The 24,650-nt window shown below is 38.5% G+C and overlaps 1 protein-coding gene across 1 annotated transcript in view; it reads left to right on the forward strand.

Annotated features, from left to right (window-relative positions):
* The first annotated feature begins 4,390 nt into the window (after positions 1 to 4,390).
* The window catches only part of GRPR (gastrin releasing peptide receptor), a 33,742-nt gene continuing 13,482 nt past the window's right edge, over positions 4,391 to 24,650 (forward strand). Inside the window, exons 1-3 of the mRNA XM_063084507.1 lie at positions 4,391 to 4,457; positions 5,356 to 5,613; positions 10,764 to 11,178. Coding sequence (XP_062940577.1) covers positions 4,391 to 4,457; positions 5,356 to 5,613; positions 10,764 to 11,178 — 740 coding nt within the window. The remainder of the gene's footprint in view (positions 4,458 to 5,355; positions 5,614 to 10,763; positions 11,179 to 24,650) is intronic.

The following is a 24,650-nucleotide window of genomic DNA, read 5'->3' on the forward strand; positions in this document are numbered from 1 at the left end:
TAAAACAGTGATTAGAGTTGATTAGATGGGCTGTTGCCATGCTATCTGTGGGCTTTTGCCCCCTAACCGAGGGCTTTTGCCCTATACATGCATTAACTAAAACCCTATTCTAAAAATGAACTGTGAATCAAGATTTCTAACCCTCTACATAACTCTATATCTTAAAGAACTAGAAAAATAATAACAATCCAATCCTAAGAGTGGTAGATGGAAAGAAACAATTAAGATCAGAGCAGAACTAAATGAAATAGAGACCCAAAATGATGCAAAAGATCACTGAAACAAAATGTTGGTTTTATGAGAAGATAAATAAAGTAGACAAATCATTAGCTAGGTGAATAGAAAAAGAAGAGAGAAGACCCAAATAACAAAAATGAGAAATGAAAAAGGAGACATTACAACTGATACCACAGAAATACAAAGAATCATTAGAGACTATTATGAACAACTATATGCCCACAAATATGAAAACCTGGAGGAAATGAATAAATTTCTGGACACATACAAACTACCAAGTCTAAGCCAAAAAGAAATAGAAAATCTGAAAGGACCAGTAATGAGCAATGAGATTGAAGCAGTTATCAGCAGTCTACCAACAAAGAAAAGCCCAGGATCAGATGGCTTTACTGATGAATTCTATCAAACCTTTAAAGAGGAACTAATACCAACTCTCTTCAACCTAGTCTAAAAAATTGAAACAGAGGACACTCTCCCAAACTCATTCTATGAGGCCAGCATCACCTTGATACCAAAACCAGACAAAGATACAATAAAAAAAGAAAACTACAGACCAATATCTCTGTAAACACGGATAAAAATCCTCAACAAAATATTAACAATCAGAATATAGCAACACATCAAAAAAATTATACATCATGTTCAAGTGGGATTCATCCCAAGGAAGCAAGGATGGTTCAACATACTCACATCAATAAATGTGATACATCATATCAACAAAAACAAGGACAAAACCCATATGATTATCTCAATAAACACAGAAAAAGCATCAGACAAAATGCAACATCCCTTCATGATAAAGGCTCTCAGAAAATTAGGTATAGATGTATCTCAACACAATAATAGCCATATATGACAAACCAGTCACCAATATCATCCTGAATGGGGAAAAGCTGAAAGTTTTTCCCTTAAGAACAGGAACAAGACAAGGATGCCCACTCTCATCACTCCTATTTAACATAGTATTGGAAGTACTAGCAAGAGTAATCAGGCAAGAGAAAGAAAGAAAGGGCATACAGATTGGAAAAGACAAAGTCAAACTGTCCCTGTTTGCAGATGACATGATCCTATACATAGAAAAACCTAAAGACTCTATCAAAGAACTCTTAGAGCTGATAAACAATTTCAGTAATGTTGCAAAATCAACACACAAAAATCAGTAGTGTTTTTATGCTGCAATAATGAAGTAGCAGAAAAAGAAATCAAGAAAACAAGCCCATTTACAGTAGTCACCAAAAAAATAAGATACATAGGAATTGATTTAACCAAGGAGGTGAAAGATCTCTACACTGAGAACTATAAAACACTCCTGAAAGAAATCAAAGAGGACACAGAATGGTGGAAAGACATTCTATGCTCTTTGATTGGAAGAACGAACATTGTGAAAATGTCCATATTATCCTAAGCTGTCTACAGATTCAATGCAAAATCCATCAAAATACCAATGACATTCTTCACAGAAATAGAAAAAGCAATCCTAACATTCATATCGAAAAACAAAAGACCACGAATAGCCAAATCAATTCTGAGTACAAAAAAAAAAAAAAAAGCCAGAGGCATAACATTAACTGACTTCAAATTATACTACAAAGCTATAGTAACCAAAACAGCATGGTACTGGCATAAAAACAGACTCTTGGACCAGTGGAACAGAATAGAGAACCTGAAAATCAACTCACATATTACAGCCAACTGATCTTTGACAAAGGCAACAAGAACATACACTGGGGAAAAGACTGCCTCTTCAATAAATGTTGCAGGGAAAATTGGACATCCACATACAGAAGAATGAAACTAGACCTATACCTCTCACCATATACCAAAATCAACTCCAAATAGATTAAAGACTTAAGTATAAGACCTGAAACCATAAAACTACTAAAAGAGATCATAAGGGAAACACCCCAGGAAGGAGGACTGGGCAAAGACTTTATGAATAAGACTCCAAAAGTGCACACAACAGAAGAAAAAATAAATAAATGGGATTATATCCAACTAAAAAGCTTCTGCACAGCAAAGGAAACAACCAACAGAGTGAAATGACAACATACAGAATGGGAGAAAATATTTGCAAGCTACACATCTAACAAAGGATTAATATCCAGAATATACAAGGAACTCAAACAACTTCACAGTATAAAAACAAAGAATCCAATTAAGAAATGAGCAAAGGAGCTGGATAGACATTTTTCAAAGGAAGACATACAAATGCTCAACATCTTTAATTATCAGGGAAATGCAAATCAAAACCACACTGAAATATCATCTCATCCCAGTTAGACTGCCCATTATTAAAAATACTGAGAATAACAAATGCTGGTGAGGATGCGGAGAAACGGGAACCCTTCTACACTGTTGGTGGGACTGTAAATTAGTGCAGCCATTATGGAAAACAGTGTGGGGTTTCCTCAAACAACTATAGATAGAGCTGCCATATGAGCCAGCAATCCCACTATGGGGTGTTTACCCAAAGGAATGGAAATCATCATGTCAGAGGGATACCTGCACTCCCATGTTCATTGCAGCTCTATTTACTATAGCCAAGATATGGAGCTAACCTAAATGTCCATCAACATATGACTGGATGAGGAAAATGTAGTATATATACACAATGGAATACTACTCAGCCATAAAAAGGAATGAAATTCTGCCATTCACAGCAACATGGATGAACCTGGAGAAAATTATGTTAAGTGAAATAAGCCAGACAGAGAAAGAGAAATATTGCATGTCCTCACTCATAAATGGGTGCTAAGAAAAAAGGAAGAAAGGAAGGAAAGAAGGTAGGAAGGAAGGAAGGAAGGAAGGAAGGAAGGAAGGAAGGAAGGAAGGAAGGAAGGAAGGAAGGAAGGAAGGCCACACTAATATGTTGAACTTTTAGGAGACAACAAATCTATTGTTACTAGAGGTGGGAAAGGGGAGAGAAGGGGGATTAGGAAGAAATTGGGTCAGGGGCACAAGAATAATCACAATTTGTAATGATAAATATGCTAATAATATTGATTTGATCACCACATATTGTACACAAATAAAGATAGTCAACACTGTATTCCAAAAATATAATCAATTATGCTTCAGTTAAAAAAAAAAAAAGAAAGAAAAAGAAAAGAAAAGACAAACATCATGGGAAAACAAGGACAAAAAAAAAAGAAGAAAATGTTGTCCTAGCTAGCCAGTTAGTTCCTTGAGGGCAGAAACCCACTGTTTGCTATTTTTTTTGTATTTCTAGGACCTAGAACTGAGTCTGTCAGGGAGTGTCAGTTAATATAAGTGGTGTTGAATGGCTACATAATGCAAACATTATTACTTATTTAGGTGTGAGTAAAATCATATTTCTAGTAATTAAAAGGAATCTATTATCCCAAATAGTAACTTTGCAGTGGAGAATCCTACCAACACTTCTGTAACCAAGTGATCAAGGTTAACGAAACCACTAATAAATCCCATGGATATCATGTTCCCTGTGGTAGGCTAATAGTGCTTTCCAAAGATATCCAGGTCCCAATCTCTGGAACCTGTGAATATGTTCCCTTACGTGGCAAAAGAGACTTTACAGACACAATTAAATTAATGATCTTGAGATGGGGAGATTATTCTGGACTGTCCAATGTATTGTACTGAGCTCAATGCATCAGAAGAGTTCTTATAAGTGAGAAGCAGGGGGAGATTTGACTCCAGAAGAAAAGGCAATGTAATGACAGAAAAAAGACATTGGAGTGATGTGGCCACAAGTCCAGGACCTCTAGGGACCGCTAGAAGCTGGAGGAAGCAAGGAACAATTCTCCCTAGAGCCCCCAGAAGGGACCAGCCCCGCTAACACCTCGAATTTAGCCCTGTAAAGCTCATCAGACTTCTGGCCTCTAGAATTGCAAGCAAATAAATTCCTGTTGTTTTAGGCCACTAAATTTGTGGTAATTTGTTACAGTAGCAACTAATACATACTCCCTGATAGGATGTGATGAGAAGGGCACCTCACCTCTATGGTTTTTTCCCCAAAATCCATATCCCCAGTCTAATCATGAAAAGATATCAGGCAAACCCAAACTGAGGGACATACTACAAAATACCTTACCAGTACTCTTCAAAAGTGTCAAGGTCATGAAAAACAGGAAAGCCTGAGAAACTGTCTCAGTTAGGAGGAGACTATGGAATCATGATGATTAATCTTGCATTGGGCCCTGGAACAGAAAATGACAGTAGTGGGAAGACTGGTGATATCTGTAAGTCTGTAGTTTACATAATAGTATTGTACCAATGCTAATTTCCTAGTTTTGTAAGATGTTAACAAAAGAGGAAGCTAGGCGAAGAGTACAAGTATATGGGAACACTTTGTACTTTCTTTGCAACTTTTCCGTAAACAAAGTTATTTCAAACTAAAATGTTTAAAAAAGAATTCATCCCAGCAAGATGTTGCCTTGTCAGGCATCTGTTATTGGAGGTAGAAATAATACAGGGATGTGTTTCAGGGGATCTGAGGCTGTGCTGATTGGACTCTCCTAGGAGAGAGGAAAAAAGAGCTGGAAAGAGATGGCTGAAGGTAGAGGGATGGTGCCACACTTGGTTGGCTTCATTGCTAGGGGGTGGTGCTAATGCCTCGAGTTGTCCAGGGGCATAGGCAAGGGAAAATGTCTCTGTATTTTATGGATGGAGAATCCACAGCACAGAACAGTTCAGTGACAAGTAATGCTCATTGAATCGATTTGATTTGTCAAAGCTCACTGAGCAGATGTGGAAATGGAATATAAATTTTGAATTTCCAGGTTTATGGTGGCTGAGCAAGGAAGTTCAGCTCATTTGTAATATTTTAAAAATACATATGTTCTATCCAGATAAGAAACTTTGGTGTTACTGGATGACAAATGGATTTCAGTCTGCGTAACTTTTCTGGGTTTGACCATACTTTCCTTTCCCTTGTACCCTGCCTGACCACTCAAGGTTCAACTCAGATTTATAGCAGTTAGATTTTCTGTTCTTTCTTTTCTATTTTCTTTTGTCTTCTTGGTGATTTTCCTTTCCTCCTCTTCACAATCCATTTTACTGAACAGGTGTTCTCTATTGCTGCATAACAAATTACCATAAAACATTGAGTTAAAATAACAAACATTTATTAACTCACAGTCTTTGTGGGTCAGGAATTTGAGAGTGGCTTGGCTGGTGGTTCTGTCTCAGGGTCTCTCATGAAGCTGCAGTCAGGATGTCAGCTGGGGTTGCAGTCATCTAAAGGCTTGACTGGTGCTGGAGGAGCCATTTCCAGAGTGACTCACTCTGTGGACAGGACTCATAGCTGTGGACAGGAGGTCTCAGCTCCTCACCATGGGGACGTGTCCATAGAGTCACTCGAATATTCTCACTACAAGGCAGATGACTTCCTTCAGAGCAAGTGATCCAAGGAGATAGTGCAAGGAGGAAGCTACAATGCCCTTTACCATCTAGTCTTAGAAGTCACACACTGTCCTTGCTGCCTTATTCTATTTGTTAGAAGCCAGTCACTAGATACAGCTTATACCCAAGGCGAGTGAAGTTAATCTCCATCTCTTGAAGCAAAGAGTCCCAAGAAGTGGTGAATATATTTTCAAACCACCACACCAGGTGTGCTCTTTGCCTCGGGTCTGCCTGAGAATTTGGTCATCCTCTCTAGACTTTCTCTGGGCATCTACATTTACTTCTGCAGCTTCATGGGGCTCAAAACGAAACTTGATTCTTTCTTTCAGAAGACTCCCCCCACCTTTCACCTAAGTTTCCAAGCCCCATGGAAAGTCACAGGATGTTGAGAAAGAAAAGGGAACTTGAATGGATCCCAGCATTACAGGATCTGGATATAGTCATCTGCCTCCTTTGTTCCTGCTGCAGCACTAAAATTTGACATCTCTGATTCTTCTCAAGCAAGGATTGCTGCAATTTTTCTAGCAGCTTCTCCACGGTGCTGTCACAAATCTAATATTGAAATCTTGCTCAGTCCCCACTGACTTTTACCGCATGACCGTCTCCTCAAAGCCTAACTTTACTTGAGTCTCTGTGAATCTTTCACTACACATTTACTCCACATGGCATTCGGTGTCCAGTTCTCAGCCAGTCCTCTTAATTATTTACCTCTCTGCCTTTAGACTTCACCTCTCATTTCCGTTGACTTCCTTACTTTTCCTTGTTTATGTAGCGAACTCAATATTCCTAAAACCAGATTCAGCATTTCTCTCCAGAGTGGCTTCCCTCTTGCCCTTGCTCTTTATTCTCTGAGTCACCAGCCTAAAAAAATTAAAAAATAAAAAATAAAAAAAATCACCATCTTGGGCTTCTCCATCGCCTACATTCTCTACATTTGTGATGGGATTCTTGCCCCTGTGTTTTGGCAAAAACAGCTTACCTGCCACGTAGTCTGAAATGATTCGCAGCCATTATCAGAGACAGCAAAAAGCCCCAATTCAGTGGTTCTCAGTTCAGGTTCAGTTGCTGGTTCCATTCTGAACTTGAGATTCCAGTCTCCCATCTGTTCCCAGTTCCTGTCCTGGTTTCTTAACCTTTGCTGCCAGACCTCCCTAATGCCTAGATCAGCACATCTCAGACTTTAATGTGTGCACATGAATTCCCTGGGGCCTTTGTTAAAATGAAAATTATCAGGAGGTCTGGGAGAGTGCCTGAGATTCTGCATTTCTAACAAGCTCTCAGGTCACATCCATGCTGCTGGGCTGCTGGCTCAAGGACCACATTTTGGGTAGCAAGGGCCCATAGCAACCATCTCCTAAATGTGCTTCCTTGCTTTCCCTCTCCCTCTGCAGAAGAGAAAGAGTAAGTACTGTCGTGTTGTCATGATCTCTGGATTGCATGCTGCCTGCATTACTGGTCCCCAGCATAGGAGAATGCTGGGATCCGCTGGGGACCTCATGAAAACCGTTGATTCTTGGGTTCTGTCTTTGGAGATTTCAATTCAGTAGGTCTGGATGAGAGTCTCAGATTCTGTATTTTTAAGAAGTATCCCAGGCAACCTTGATGATTTTTTAAGAACCAGTGTCGTACAGGCTGAAGTCCGAGCTGAAAACTTAATTGCAAAGTCTTCCCCAGCAGATCCAATCTCCTTTATTTTTCATTTTTTACTCCTCTTCAAACCTTTTTGTTCCAGGCAGACTGAACCTCAAACAGACCCAGAGCATCCCCTTCTCTTTTCTCTGGTCCCAACTACAAATTCTCCCCATTCTATAATTAATTTATCTGGTCTGCATTTACGCATTGTTGCTTTACCAAGAATGCCAGCTACTGGAAGTCACAGTACCATGCATACACCTGGTGGGAAGAGACTTTTTCTCCACTTTCTTTGACCCCATTGAATCCATCCATCCTCCCAAATTTTGCCAAGCCACTGCCCCCCTCATATTAAAGTCCCCAGAAAATCGACTTTTCTAGAAGAACGGAAAATGTGACCCTATTGACTGAAACAGAAGTAGAAAGGACACTGCTGCCCCAACACATGAGAAAGGATGCTGAGTCACACTCCAATTCTATTCAGAGACTGGAGTCTCTGAAGACAGGAATTTTGTATTATGTTTGTTCTGCACCATTTTCGTAAGTCAAAGGCATCCCATGCTCACCGCTAAATAAAAAGCTAAGCAAATGTCTGAGTATGTTTGGTGTTCTGCCAGAAGGTGACACATAATGGAAGGAATTGAGTCATTATAGCTAATTAGTTGAAATGACATCAAAATTCTCTAATTAGCTTTTTAAAACATCTTTGATCCCAGAAAATAGTAGGTGTCAAACCTCAATATACCTTCACTCCTAAAATGCCATTAGAACATTCTGTGGTGCTGTGGAACACATAATGCTAACACCAGCTGCGAGAAATCAATATCTATCAGCATCTGCTTAACTTACATGGGAAGGAACGCTAACCACCCAGTTGGATTTAAGAAGTGAGGCTGACTCAGCACGCAGGGGTGTCTAAAGAAATGAAGGGAAACAAGATCCAGAAGTCCACTTTGTGAACCAAAAAAATGCCCTCTAGACCAAACTTCTTAGCAGGAATTCAAGATCCATCGCAAGGTCACCCAAACCTGCCCCTAGCTGCATTTCACATGGCTCTTTCTCCACCCCCTCTCTTTCAGTCTGGATGACCTTTCTTGACTTGTAGCTGTCCCCCTGCTCAACGTTGTGCTCTTTCTTTTATATCTCTATCCTAGGCACATACTACTTTCTCTGTTCAAAAGGCCCTGCCAAACACTTACTCAACCTTTAAGATCAAATATCATCTTTTCTGGAGAAAAGATAGTTGCTTCATTCTAGAGAGGAGATGGGGTTTAAAGAGCCACAAGCATACGTATCTTCACGTTATTTTTCTCAGCCTCTTGCACAGTGCCTGGCAACTGGTAGATGTTCTATAAATTTCTTTCAAATGAATACAGGAGTTGTTGATTCACTCATATGAATGGAACCCCTTGCCTATTGATCTGGGGTCAATCGCTCTTCTGAACTTACTGGGCTTTTCCAAAGTAGGTCTTTCCCCCCTCAATCCCAAAATTAATAATAATAATAATAATAATAATAATAATAATAATAATAGCAGCAGCTAATATTAATTGAGCACTTACTATGTGCCAAATACTATGCAGTCTTAACATGGATCATTTTAATTAATTTCACAAATTATCCCAACTTTACAGATGAGAAAACTGAAGCTGAAGATAGTAACTTTCCAAGGTAATAAATGAGGGAGCCAGGATTGAAGCACAGAGCCCACATACTGCCTCATTAAGCTATACAACTAGCAATGAATGAGCACTACTAGGCTCATGGTTATTTACCTGTTACTGGTGACACCGATCTCCACTGAAAAGCTCTTCCACCTCCAGGCATGCTGCATCAGTCTCCCTACTATTGGCTGAGAGGAGCATGGAGCCTTTCACATTGATGGAAGGAGCATGGCAGCCACCTCAGTGTTGTAACCTGCCACTGGAAGTGTCCATGACTACACACCTGGAGGCGTTCTTGGTGGGTCCTGGCATGGTGGGAGACGCAAGTTTAATTATTCCTTTTGGGTCCTAAAAAATAAGACCTTCCGTAGCAATGCTTATTACTAACTTGCTTCCTGTCATATACCTGGAAGAGCTGGCCCCACAGAAGTCCTGAAGATACACCCTTATATAGTATTTATAAATTGTTGGCTAAAGGTCTAAGCCTGATTCTAATAGTATTTCCTCAGTGAAGCCTTTTCTAGCAGTCCTTCAACTATAACTTATTTCTTTCCACTGTCCAATTTCTTCGTATTCTATTTGTAACTTTTTTATAGTTTATTTCCCACTCAAGGCTTAAGAAGAAATTTACTATAAAACATGGCAAACATTCAATTAAAAATTGCAAATAGCTGCATCAAAATGCCGATTTATGTAATTTTCAGATAAGATAAGAAAAGACCCATTTTTCTAGAAAAGACTATTGATCTTTAAGAGTTAAGAATGCAGCTGGCTCCCAATTTAATTTCTCACTAGTAAAGGGAACAGGAATGTCTAGGCAAGCCTACAGGAAAGAGCACGTGTGCGTTGTGCTTCTGGTTTTTCCAGATGTCAGTTGTTGAAGGTTTAAGGTGAGAGTCCTGTGCATGTGTGTTCCCAGTAGCTGTCCTTGTTCAAAGACACAGTGGAAAGACTGAGTGGGACAGCTCACACACGGGCACCCTGTGCATCTGTGTGCATTTAATTCAGAGACAGACCTCATTTTATAGCAACTTTAACATGTCATTACAATGTATTAGAAAAGATGAGAAAATGAGATTTGAGTCCCATCTGGATTCATGGGGATATTATCAGAAAGATTTCCAGTGTCTTTGCAGAGTGCTAGCAACATTTATTAAATACCTACCATAGGTGCTGTGTGCTTAAATGAGAAGCCAAAGATTTCTGTTAAACCCCATAGGAACTGCGATCTGCTGGTTGATTCTCGTTTGGAGAAAACAGGCGACTGGGCAGTGATTGAAGTGTCCAGCAGGGGGCTGGCATTCTCTGTCTATAAGTAGCCCTGGTTCCTCTTCAGAGCCTCAGCTTAGCAGAACCTCCGTTTGCTGATGAAGCCAGTGACGTGCAAAGCATCCTGCCTATAGGATTTGAGGATTTCTCAGTGCAGTTTTTTTTCTACCCACTTTAAACCTTCAGGTTCTAAACATCAGGAAAGACAGGAAATTCTGTGTGAAAATAGCAGGCCAAAAGTTCTTAGTAAACTGCAGCCAGGGAAACTCAGACTAGGATGAAGGTAGAAAGAGCTGATGCAGAGTGGGTTTAATTCTAAGCCTTTTGGGGGCTGAGTTTTTATTGTTGTTAATTTATGGAATTTATAGATGTATTGCATTATGTCATGTGAAGGCCAGGGCAGTACCAGAGTCAAACTAGTGACAGTTTTAAATGCCATAGTGTATATTTACTCAGAGTACTTTTATTGAAGAAGATAAGGAGCCCAGCATAGATCTCATCCTCATCTTCACCCAGTTGCAAAATCATAAGTTAAGAAACAGCATCTAAGGGCACTTTTTGGTGGGGAAAAAAATCTAGACATAGCTCTAAGTGATTGTTTTCTTCTGAACTTGGAAATGGACTATACCGTGTACTACAACATCTCCAATCACAGTGCGGATCTCCCCATGAATGATGACTGGTTCCAACCGGGGATCCTCTATGTCATCCCTGCAATTTATGGGGTTATCATTCTGATAGGCCTCATTGGCAACATCACTTTGATCAAGATCTTCTGTACGGTCAAGTCCATGAGAAACGTGCCGAACCTGTTCATCTCCAGTCTGGCTTTGGGAGACCTGCTCCTCCTGATAACATGTGCTCCCGTGGATGCCAGCAGGTACCTGGCCGACAGATGGCTGTTTGGCAGGATTGGCTGTAAACTGATCCCCTTTATACAGCTTACCTCGGTGGGGGTGTCTGTCTTCACGCTCACGGCGCTCTCGGCAGACAGGTAAGTACTGGCTGAAAGTTACATTCTCTCTGAGGGTGGTAGATGCCTCGGTAAATGAACTGCCTTGTTGGGACAGACGGAGCTGTTTGCACAAAGGGAAATGTTAGTCAAACTTAGGTTCCCTTCCAGGCATGTTTTGCTCTGGTGATTACTTGCAGAGTTTGACATATCGGTTTAAGAAAGAAAAGTGAGTGAATGGCAAAGATGGAAGGAGACAAATAAGAAAAAAAATCTCTGAGCATAAGACCAAGGCGCATTTTCTGGAAATGAATCAATTTAACATTGCCTGTTCCTAACTTCTCCTTCCCTGCAAAATTAATTGATCTGTGAGAAAGACAACACCCAATAGAGTTTAAACCATGGGCAAATGTTTCTTAGAAGCAATTCAAAATCTTCTGAGAACAGAAAAATCCCGCTGCATTTCTTCTCCGAAATATTCTTTCAGAAATAACCAAGAGGAGAAAATAAGCCTCACTTCTTTGAAATTCATTTGCCTCGAACAGTTTAACTTTTCTCACAGCTGATTTTGTTTTGGCTCTCTGTGACTGAAGAGTCGTGTGCTGGTTTTTCTAACTCTCTCTTAGATGAAATCAAGCATTATTTGGATTTTCCTTTTCTGGAGAAAGCTCTATTCAAGGCTGACTTCTAGTTTTACTATCTTTACTGATGTATGTCCATATACAATGCTTTTGGGGATTTGGGGGGGAAAGGAAAAGGAGTCCAGTACGTGTTTTATTCTGGGAAATATATATATTTGTGAACTGCATTTCTTGTGTGAACACATTGTAACAGTTTACGTTTATTCAGTTCTTAAAAATTCATATTCATTCTTTGAATATTTATCACGTGTCTATCATGTAAAAACCACTTGCCTGGATTAATGTCAGGAAATATCTGTAGGTTGCTCATATGAATTACTGAACATATCTAATGTACTTCTGGACTCTGGAAATTGGACATGATAATGAATAGACTTTTCAGGCACAGCATAGACCATATGGTCAAATTAAGAAAAACTCGTGCAATGAACCAGAGACTATGAATTTTTATCTTAAAATCAACTGTATGTGATGTATTAAAGATACATAAGGATTTGAGAGTGTACTGGAAAAGGCATAGAAGCAGCTCTTGAAAGTTTATGCTCAGAAGAAAATGTCCCACATTTTAATACACGTGGTGCTGGATTCTCATTTTGTAGAGGAGCAAACAGTCCCCAGGTGATCTGGTTTTGTTGAGCAATGGACAAATAAAGATAGTGTTATCAGAATTTGTAGACATGTGTTTGTACTTAGCTGCCAAAGTACACTGCTCAGCACACATGATATTTTCAAAGACTGAAAAGTAATGGTCCAGAAATGAGGGTTGAGCATTGCAGCAACTGGGCAGGCTTGTCCATTCCCTCCACTCACCTGCAGCTTGCTGTTACCCTGTACATTTGCCCATCAGGTATGAAATGACCACAGACAGTTTCACGTGTTGATTCAGGGCCGGCCAACTTTGGAGCTGGCAGAAGGTCTGTGGCTCGTTACCAATGGCCGAGGGCACTTCAGGATGAGGGTAATTTTCTGGATGGGAAGAAGAGATTTTGGTTTCCAGTTTGGTGAGTGCGGTGGTACAGATGGTGTTTACTGTCTTCTTGGGGAAGGAAACAGAGGAAAGCAAGGGCATGGGATGTAAACATGCAGCTGCAGGGAACTTCTCTGGAGTTTCATTGCAGACAGGTTCACCATCAGCAGAAAGGGAAAGCTCTTTCAAAAGCTGGCTTGAACCCTTTGGCAGCTCCATTGTGTCCTCAGTAAGTTTATAGTTACTGTATGTCCTTCCCAAGTTCAGAAATTACCAGAAGCTCCCATATAACTAAGTTTCTGTGTTTTGCTAAGGCTTAAAAGAGCTGATGGATGACTTGAATTACAGATACTACATCTAACCAATTTCAACAAGAATAGGTATTGAGATAGTTAAATAATGTAAGACTGTACTTTTATATTTATCCAATTTTTTTAAAAGCTATGAGATTCTTATAACAACCTCATGAGGTTGCCAGAACCAATTTACATTCTCTATATTTTTTTCTCAACAAAAAAATATAGATGTGATCTATATACACAGTAAACTGAACAAGTAACATCTCAATATATTTTGACATACACCTATGTAACTGCATGACCACTCCCCAGATGGAGATAAAGAACAGTCCCAGCACTCCTAGCATTTCTATTATGCCCTTTCCTAGTTATACTCCAATACAGAGGCAATCACTATTCTGATTTTAGTCACCATAAATTATTTCTGCCAGTTCTTTAACTTCATATAAATGGAATCGTATAGTAAGTACTCCTTTGTGTCTGTCTTCTTATGCTTGTCATTGTTTCTGTGATATTTATCCATGTTGGTGCACTTAACAGTGATTTGTTATTACAGTATTCTATTGTATGCATATACCTCAGTTTATTTATCCATTCTAATACTGATGGACATTGGATTGTTTCCAGTTTGGGTTTGATAATAACCTGCTCTGAAAATTCTTATTCATGCCTTTTGGGGAACATAAGTGTTCATTTCTCTTGCATATATGTCTGGGAGTGAAATTGCTAGGTCACATGGGGCATGTATTTAGTAAATATTGTCAAACAATTTTCCAAAGTGGTGGTCTGTATCTGATAGATTAGTAAAAGGGTGAACCAGAAGACCCTCCAAACTGGATGATCATCAGAATCACAGGGAAGCTTTAAAAACGTAGATTCCTAGCCCCATCCTCGTCCCAACGTCCCTTCTGTGGTCTTCCCCTCCCCCAGGTAAACCTGAGTCTTTGTCAATATGAAAAGAATAACATTTTTCTAGAAAAGCTTATAACCCTGTCACCGTGTCAAAGGGAGTCACAGACAACAGAATTCTGGAGATTCACATGGCTGACCAATTGCAGGTTTGCATTCAAGCCCCTTCAATATTGGTTTCTGCCCACCCTTTCCTCCCATGCTTTCTGCCCTTACACACACACTGACATCCTCATACACGGTGGTTACAATGACCCGTTCATTCCTGGCTCTGTATCCTTGCTTATGCTATGTCCCACCCACTCTCCAGAATGTTTTTTCCTCATCCCACGTGGGATATAGGCTTGGAATGGGTATCCATAAGCCTGCATTTTAGACATTTTTCTGCCATTACTACCCATATGAGTGAGTTGGACCAAGTCACTTAACTGTCTGAGCTTAGTTTAATCATCTATAAAATGGAATTGAGGTAGATTATTTCTGTGGTTTCTCCAAGTCCTAAAATCTTGTGATTTTCACCTTGACATCTTGCCTATCATTCAAAATGTGGTTCAAGCCTCTTCCTTAAAGCTCTAAGTTGGGCCATTCTAGCCCAAATTTCCTGACCCTCTTCGAAACATGAGACTTATTATCTGAGATATGAATTATCTTGTGACATCTTTTATCTTGTTTTTTTGAAGTAGTTCACTTGTTCGTCTTTTTTTTTTTAGCCTCTCATATATTCATTGCTTTAAATTTTTAGGTAGATTATTAAGAATGTGGAGAGCACAGATTTCTTGTATATTCCTACATCTTCCACAAAGCCCCACAAGTTTCCTTGTGCCAAGTGGGTGACCAATAAATATTGATAAATTAAAATTGTTTAATTACTGCATACTACTCCTCTCATTATTATTACTCTTCCCCAGTTTGGGGATTCATCTGAAAGCATACTCTTAAATATGCATCAGGTAGTCATCAGCTTCTTAGCTGTTTCCTCTTTACAAAACTCTCGTTACCCAGGTAAATGAGAGAAAAGCTATTCTTTGTGAGTCCATAAATAGATTCCAGGGATAAATAGATGAATGCATAGATGAATAGATGGAAAGATTGGTGGATGGATGGGTAGATGGCTGGATGGCTAGATGAGTGGGTGGGTGGGTTGGGTGGATGGATGGATGGATGGATGAATGAGTGGATGAGTAGATAGGTGGACAGATGGGTGGATAGATGAGTGAATGGTTGGATAGATGGATATATTTTTTACATAGATCCTTCCTACTGGATGTCTCTGTGCTAGGTGCCTCAGTATTAAGTAAATGGAATTTAAGATCGAAATTGGACCCTCAACAGGAAAAGGGTAAGGATAGTTTGTTCTAGAGGGTCCATGTCTTCTACAACACCCAGGCCCATCTATATCTAGTAAGAGGACAGTAACTACCGCTTGGGTGATGTTTGAGAGTGACAAAATGATAAAGTCCAGCAGCTAGAAGTAAAAGTCATCTGAAAGTTTAAACCCTTGTTTGACACAGAGACTAAAAGATGTGATGGGATTTAACTTTGTCATAACAAATTCAGAGTAGAGTCACACTAGAATCCTGCTCTCCTCATTCCAAGTCCCAGTTCCTTCAGGGGAACTTTTCCTCAGAAACCATCAAAATACAGCCTGATTCCATTTCTGTTCTCTAGACAGTGGGAACTACTGGCTCCAAACGCTGCTGCTCTGAAGGAAGATACCCTGAGTGACTCCAGTGTGGTCCACTTCTAAAGAGGTCATCTCAGTGATGCCAAAGGCTCCTATACTGTTTTAGAGGCCCAGCTTCACTGATTCCATGGAGATTGGCCCCTTTCTCAAAAGAGAACACTTAATTTAATTTCTTGTAAAGCATCCTTTCAGAAATTCTTTACAAGAAAGCGCCTCTGTTGGAGCAGTTTACTTGAGCTACCAGTTTATAACTTCTCTATAGTTTGATTTTTCTGAAAGATATGCTGCCTCTCTGGAAGGAAACTCAACTCATGTCTCCCAGCATCAACAGAACTGCCGCTGCTGCTAGCAGCCTCTGGGACTGGTCAGAGGGCAAGCAAGCGCTGTGCAAGTGGGGTTTCCCAGCAAGGCTCTTTCAACTGGAGCGCTGCGGGAGAGGAGACGGGAGAGACGAGAACTTTGACCTTGTCTCTAGCATATCATCTTTTAAAGTGTTAAGCTTTTATGTGATTAGGTATCACTTCTGGCAACTTAATATGCATGAAGGCAAAAAGAAAAGCACATGCTTTATCATGAAACACAGAGTATAGCCTAAAAGGGCTCCCTGGTGAGGTTTTTTTGAATTGTGCCTGTCAATAACATCCTTTGACAATAGGCTAAATTTGCATTTTTGCACATATAAATCTACATAGCATGTGAAGTTTGCAGAAATTCTCTCTTAATTAAACCAAAAGTTTTTCAGAATAAAAGAAAAAAACCCTCCATTTCTTTTTTTTTTTTGCCTCCCAGTAATAGAACAAGGGGTTTTGAAGAGGTTCACTGTACACATTACACATCACCTCCTGTAGGAGGTCTTCCTTGGCCACACAGTCTAAAGGAATGACCAGCACTATCCCATCATCCAGTTCCTTTTTTCAGGTTCATTGAGTTATAGTTTGCATACAGTAAATTTTAGGTGTATATTTCCATGAATTCTGACAAACGTATATAGTCATGTAACCATCACCACCACAATCAAGATAGAGAACATTTCCATCACCTCCCAAATTCTCTCTTGCCCCTTTGTAGTCTATCCTCTTCCTCCACCCCCAGCTCCTGGCAACCACTGATCTTTTCCAAAATGTCATATGAATGATATCATATACTATTTAGCTGTTTGAGTCTGGTTTCTTTCAACTCATGCTGTTGCTTATAGCAGTAATCCATTACTTTTTATTGCTGAGTAGTATTCCATTGCATGGATATACCAGTTTACCCATTCTCTAGTTAATGGGCATTAACCTTGTATTCAATTTTGGGTTATTATGTATAAAGCTGCTATAAACATTCATGTATAGTTTTTGTATGGACATATGTCTTCATTTCTCTAGGGTAAATATCATTCAGCATTATTTTCTTGAGAATTATTTTGTTCATTTGTTTACTGTTTGCCTTCCACTACTAGAATATAAGCTCCAAAAAAGTGGGAGGTTATCTGTTCTGACACTAGAGCAGTGCCTAACCTGTAGTAGGTGCTTGATAAATGTTTGTTGAATTGGTGAATGAATGGATGTTTGGAGAAAGGAATAAAGGAATGAATGAATTCTGGTAGGTCCTACTGGGTGAACCTGGAATACTGGATTATGGTCTGTGAGTTTATTTCCTTTCATGGTTAACAAAGTCACTGCAGCAGAACAATGGTTCTAACCCTAGATGACAAGAATTTATTCAGGTTTTATGGGGACTGTTTGGGGATGCCTTTTAAGAAAAACCAAATAAGATTAGGAATACAAAATTAGGTAGAGAAGTGAATGTTTTAAAACATTTAAAAATCCTGCATCAGATTTAGAAAACACAACAAATTACAAATTTAAATAAGTGGATAAATTCCACAAATATCACAAAATCCAAAAAATAATAACAATAATATCAATTAAATAACTGCCTGACACCACACCCCTGTCATACTCATTTTCTTAAATATTTTGACTTCACCCTTATTTGTCATCTCTTAAAATGACCATGATTTGGTAATACCCATTTCTACAGAGAAATTAGAAGGAAAAATCAGTCTTCTAGCATGGTTGATTAAAATTGTTTTTTATTAATGAGAGTTTAGAGGAGTTTCTTTCAGTTTCATAACTCATTATTGGTGATGTCGTATAAATGTTTAGGATTATCAAATTTGAGAAAACCACGATCAGGTTTCTTCCATATGGGCTGTAAAAAATCCACAGCATTTTAAGCTTTCTTATACTTGGAGTAATATTAAATACTCATTCAATTGATGACACTTATTAACCTATCTGTCATGGATGTCTTCACATTATGATTTTTGTGTTATCTTCATCAGTGTTGGTATTTTGTGGGTATGCATAACACTAGTGACTTTACACAAATGTATTTGCTCTTTGTAATTTGGCTACAGGTTTCTGCTCTATAAACACAGCGAAAGACAAATTCGATTCTACTCATATTTGGATTTAAATCTACCATCTTATTATTTAACTTTCATTGGTCTCACCTGTTTCATAATCTTTTTTTCCTTCCCTTCTTGCCTTCTTTTAAGCTAATTAAATATTTTAACTGTTCTATTTCCCCCCTTCATGAGTTTGTTAATCATAAAGCTCTTCTTAATATTCTTTTAGGGGCTGTACTAGAGTTTACAGCATGCATCTTTGACTTATTAGAATCTACTGTAAATTAGAACTCTCCCACTTCCTGGGCAATGCACAGATAAGACATTTTAACTTCATTTTTAATTCCCTCCTGCCCTTTTTTTGTTGTTTTTGTGATTCAATATTTTAATTCTCTCTGTATTTTAAAACCCACAAGACATTATTCTTATTGTTTGTATATACTTTGCATTTATCCACACATTTACCTTTAGATTTAGATTTACCCCTTATTTACCTTTTTTCTTGCTCTCCATTCCTTTCTGTATCTCTGTGGCTTCATCTGAGATCACTTTACTTCTGCCCAAAGAATTCCCTTCAGTATTTCATTTAGTGTAAGTTGAATGATGACACATTCTCAGTTTGGGGGGATTTTTTAAATATGAAAATGTCTTATTTCATGTACTTTTGGGGATATATTTTCACTGGGCATAGAATTCTAGGCTGGCAATTCTTATCTTTCAGCACTTTGAGGTTGCCATTCACTGTCCTCTGACTTCTGCTTTGAAGTCAGATGTCAGTTTTATTGTTGCTCCTTTAACAGTATTGATTTTTTTCTCTTGGACTGATTTTAAGATTTTTCTCTTTATCTGTCATTTGCAGTGGTATTACTATGATGCACTTAGGTTGTGGTTTTCTTTGTATTTTTCTTGCTTGGGATTTATAGCATTTCTTAAATCTGTGGCCCAAACATTTCAGTCAGTTTTGGAAAGTTCTCAACAGTTACAACTTCAAATATTGCTTCTGTTCCATTCTCTCTTTTCTCTCCTTCTTTATTCTGTCTACATATAAATAGAATAAGTACAGGTTAACTTTAATCTTAAGTTTTTCCCCTCTAGTTTTTTTGTTTTGTTTTGTTTTATTAAGGCAGGCAATTTTACACTAGGGTCAGGCCTCTGTTACTGATAGTTATTTTAAACACAATTCATTTCACCATTTGACCATGCATGTCCCACACATTTCCTACTCACTTTTCTGTACTTTTTATCCTTTTTTCTCACTGTACTTCAGTCTGCCCATTTTCAGTTCACTAATCCTCTCTTCAGCTGTGTCTAGTCTGCTTCTGAAGCTTCCATTTAATTCTTAATTGTATGTTGCAATTATAGAATTTCCATTTGGTTCCATCTTGTGATCTACCTTCTCAAATTAGTCCCAATTATTTTTAAGTCCCTCTCTGGTAACTCTAACATGTGGAACCTCTATAAATCTGTTTCTATTATATCTCTTAGTTTTTTGCCAGTCTGTTTGGTCTCCTGGTATGCCAGGTAATTTTTGTTTGAACATTTGATTTTGTATATAAACAATTGTAAGTAATTTGAGGCTCTGGATGGTATTATCTTCTAGAAAAGATTAGCTTTTGTTTCTCACAGGCAGTTCTGAGGTACTAGTATATCTGACCCAATCAGGAATTGAGCAGATCGGAGGATGGGATTTGGTCTTTGTGAGAGCTGGTCTACTCCTAGTTTCCCTTACCACTGGGGCTTACCTCTTTGAGCATCTCAACTAAAAACTTGAGGTGTTAAGCTGGGATCCTCTCCTTGGTGGACTGTGGACTCTACTTATTGTCCCCCTTTGTCCTAAAACTGCTGGGAGCTCTGCTCTGCTCTCAGTTTCTCTGCTACTGCTTGAAATTTGGTAAATGCCTTAAGAGGAAAATAATGCTGAATAACAGCTTTGTCTCTTTGCCCTTCCTTTCTCTTTGGGATTTTAGCCCCTCAAATCCTTACTGCCCTGGTATTTCTCTGATGTTTTTAAAGAGATTTTTCTAACTTTTCATTTCAGGATAGTTGGTCAGCAACAAGCTAGTTTGCCATTATCAAAAGGGGAAATTCCTATACCACCTCTCTTAAAGATTTGATCTGCTGCCCTCAAAACTACACACATCCCTGTTCCTTTAAAGAGGAGTTCAGAACTACCTATTCAGGACTGTGGGGTCAGTATTCAGTGTCTCTAATTATCTCAGCAATTTAGAATCAGAGAAGTGAGCTGTGGGTAACCTCAAAGTGAGTAAGTCAGTGATCTCAGCTGACGCCCGCAGCAGTGAACACTGCCAAGCATGTAGGTACATCAGAGCCTCTGGGATCTTTAAACTAGGCCAAGATTCTTAGCCCCAATAAATTGCTGGAGTTAGAGCCGACATTTAGTTAAGCAGTGATTGATAACAGATGAAATTTTATGGGAAGGAGAGAGCCAAAATGTTCCTAAGGTACATTTTTTTAAACTTCATTTCTTTATTACCTTCTCTTTCTGGTTTTATTGTATTATTATTATTGTTGTTGTTGTTGTTATATTTATTTATTTATTTATTTATTTATTTTGCTGGCCAATACAGGAATTGAACCTTGGACCCTGGTGTTATCGTCACCATGCTTTAATCAACTGAGCTAGTTGCCCTGCTTTCTTTCTTTCTTCTTTTCTTCTTTTTTTTTTTTTTTTTTTTTTTTTTGTACTGTACTCAGGCCAACTGGCCAGTAGTGATAGCTAAAGGTTACATAGAAAAGAAATAGGGGGAAAATGCAAATTTTGGCACTTACAGAAATTTATTTTACAGTGTGAGAAGAATTTACTGTGATAATAACATGTCTATGTAACTCACTTATTTCTTTATGCTGTCTACATATAAGTAGAACAACTAGAGGTCAACTTTAAGCTTTTCAAGTTTTCTTTTTTCCCCTTTGGTGGTTGTTTTTTAATTGAGTTAGGCAATTTCATGCTAGCATCAGGCCTCTGTCATAAGACATGCTTTAAACACAATTTTAAAACAATAGAAAATTATATACAAACAAGATTACAATAGTTTTCCCATGATATGGGAAATGCATATTTCTTTTTAAGAAAATGATCAGATTTTTAAGAATTCCAGTATTCTTCTCCCCCTCTACTTTAAATGATTGGAAACATCACAGAAAAGCAGAAAAGTCAGAATTTGGCATCATTTCTTTCCTAGATTGTCAACAGAGGTAAAATTGAAGGTTAAAAGATGATTTAAGGAATAAATGTATTACAAGATGAATACAAATATAATTAATATTTAATTTTAAGCATTCTTTGCTTATGCATTAAAAAGACCTGAGAATCTAAAGTGCTATAGTTAAATATAAAAATCACCACTGACTTGGGGATCCCAAGACCTAGGTCTAGTCTTGATTCTCAGCTAACTAGCTGTGGACCCTATCTAGGCTCCAGTTTCCTCTTCTTTAAGTTAAGGAAATGGCACTTGATGATCTCTGAGTTTTTTATTCCATAGTCACATATAAAGCAGATTTGTAATTAAATATGTACTCATTTGTCTGTGCCATGATAACAGTACTTACATGATGACCTAACATCATCTATTCTAAGAGTTCTTCACAAAGGCATGTGTAAGTATCACTCTATTGCTTTTTGAGAGCTTTTCCTAGTTATAGCTTGCTTCCCCAACCAGATTTTAAATCCTCAGTGGCCAGGGACTTTTATATCCATAGTGCCAAGCAGAGCCTGAGATACCAAATTAGAACATAAATGTGCTGATATATTGACTAAGCATCCCGAGCAGTGAATGTTTAATACTGGGAGACCAACAACAGGGGTCAGTGGCATATTGTCTTCAACAGCTTTGGTGTGGACAGGCAGAGAACAACAGAAACGTTAACCACGTTCACATATTCGGTACGCATAGGCCAGGGATGGCAAACTTTTCCTTTAAAGGGTAAGATAGTAAACATTTTAGGTTTTCTGGTCCATAAAATCTCCATTGCAACCACTTAACTTTGCCTTTGTTTTGTGAAAGCAGCCATAGACAATGAAACAAATAGACATGGCTGTGTGCCAATAGAGCTTTACTTATGGACACTAAAACTTGAATTTTGTGTAATTTTCACATGTCACAAAACCTCATTCTTCTTTTGATTTTTCCCAACTATTTAAAATGTAGAAACCATTCTTAGCTCATGGGTCATACAAAAACAGGAAGAGGACCAGATTTGGTAAGTGGGTCTAGTTTGCTGTCCCTGATACAGAGACATGTGCACACTTTCTGGGGTGGTTATTTAGCAGTGAGAGTTTCCTACTTAAATGGATGGGACCTAGGGGTCCCATGATCCCTTTCCAGTTAGCCAGGACAGATTTCCTAAAGGATATTATAAATAAAATCATACATCTGTGTGATGCTTTGGGGTAATGGGCCGCTGCCATATCATGCATATTAGCTTTTTGGGTCATCAGGAATCTCTATAATTATCCCTGTTTTCAAATGGTGAAATGAGGGTTCTATAGCACGATTCGAAAACAGTAGAATGGGGTCTTTAAGTCAAGCGTTTTTTCCAGCATGTCCTGGGTCCTCTGTGATGCTAACAGTTGTTTAAATGAAGAAAATGAAAATCAAGACGTAGCAGACCCCTGTTTCCATGGGTGGTGGACATGAGGTCAGGGCGTGTTATATTGTTCACTGGAGAAGTAAAGGTGTAAACAGATGCTGTGCTTCTCACCACTTCCTTTCAATGTGTCACCATCATGCACAGTGCTGCTTCCTCTAAGGTCTTTTCATAATAAGCTCATGTTAGTAAATTGCCTTCAAATGGTTGAAAAGGGGAATTGGGCTCAGGGAGAGTCACTTCCTCAGTGACCTCCAGGGATTCTTCTAAGCTTGAAATGGTTAGAGAACTAGGAAGTGTTTTGGCTGTGGGAGAGCTCTTGGGAAAAGGCTAAGATGGTGTCCAGAGTGACTTGGCGTAAGAGCGTTTGGGAGGAGTGTTTGGCTCAGAGCGTGGCAGGGGAGGAAGTGGTTGTCTTGAGCACCGTAGACCCACTTCCTTATCTGAAAGCAAGATCATAGGCCAGACAAATTGGATGAATAGTTCTAGATTTTTAGTTTTATTTATTTATTTATTTAATAAATAAAGCTGGCATAGCGTAACAGACACAGACCCAACTCTGAAGAAACTCATAATCCTGTGACTCAGGGCACATCAAACCTTAATTTCCAGGTTGGAATGAGCGAAAATGTCACTGAGTGTTTAACCTTATACTTCTTTCAAACTCTTTTGTTCCTAGTACAAGACCATGCAAAAGTAGGAGCTGAAGATATGCTTTGTATTGCCAGATGGGTTACTTTTGATGGGGTGGTGTTTGCTTCATCTAAGCATGATGTGTTGCCCTAGAGCTAATTTTTAGGGTTCCTTGAAAGGTCATGGTGTGCAGAGAGGCTTGCTGGCATCTGCAGGGCACGGCCTCCTGGCTACAGGGGTCATGGGCATCTGTGTGAGACCGGGAAATGCTTATGCTATAGATCGTTAAAAAAAAGATACAAAATTGTATACTCTCAATTCTATACAAAAGACAAAGGAAAAATTGGAAGGAAATATATCAAAACATCACGTACAAGACTTAAGGATGATCTTTTTTGCTTTTTTTGTTTTTAGAATTCCCTACTGCTAAATTTTTACGATGAGCTCTTTGTACTTTTATAATAACTTTTTTTTTAACTGGAAAAAGTCCTTCAAATTAGCTAACTGCCTTTCAACTCTCTTCCTTGTTTATATCTTTGCTGACTCAAAGCAACTATCTCAGTTGATTCTTAAGACACACTCAAAGTTGCATGGAGACAAGCTTACAAACTATTTCTTCTTTCTTCCTTTCCTTCCTTCCTTGTTCTTTCTTTCTTTTAAAAATTTTGTTGTGGGAAAATATACATAACAAAATTTACCATTTTAACCATTTAAGGATACAGTTCGGTGGCATTAAGTACATTCACAGTGTTGTGCAACCATCACCACTATCCATCTTCGGAACTTTTTCATCTTTCCAAACTGAAGCACTGTACCAGTTAAAAAATAGCTCCCCTAATATCATTTTTTAAATTTCTTTTTCTCCTTTGTTTGATTTATTTTGTTTTACCTATTAATTTTTGGAGGGGATCCAATTTAGCACAGAAGTGTTCTTAGTGGGGATAAATTCAAAAGCATTGGATTTGAAGAGATGTCTGAGTTTGAGGCCTGGTTCTTCTAAATGTCAGCTATGTAACTTTGGGTAAATCACTCTGTAAGTCTCAGTTTTCTGATCTGTAAAACGGGGATAAGACCATTTACTTTTAATATATCATAGGACTGGCATAATTTTTATAATTATGAAATGAAATAATATGCATTGACTTCTTTATAAAATGTTACAATCCCTAGTCAAAACACGACTGCTATTTATGTTCATAAGGGAGATGAGAGATTGTTGCCAAAATCTCGAACAGTTGACATTCTAGTGGACAGTCGTTCCTTTTCAGGAAATGCAATAAAAACCTTTTATTTAAATACCGCTTCCTATTTTTCAAAGTGCTTTCGAAACACCTCATTTAGCTCCTCATCCTAGCGAGTAAGGTTGGTATCATTA

The sequence above is a fragment of the Cynocephalus volans genome, chromosome X (genome assembly GCF_027409185.1).
Source record: "Cynocephalus volans isolate mCynVol1 chromosome X, mCynVol1.pri, whole genome shotgun sequence".
In the NCBI taxonomy this organism is placed as follows: Eukaryota; Metazoa; Chordata; class Mammalia; order Dermoptera; family Cynocephalidae; genus Cynocephalus; species Cynocephalus volans.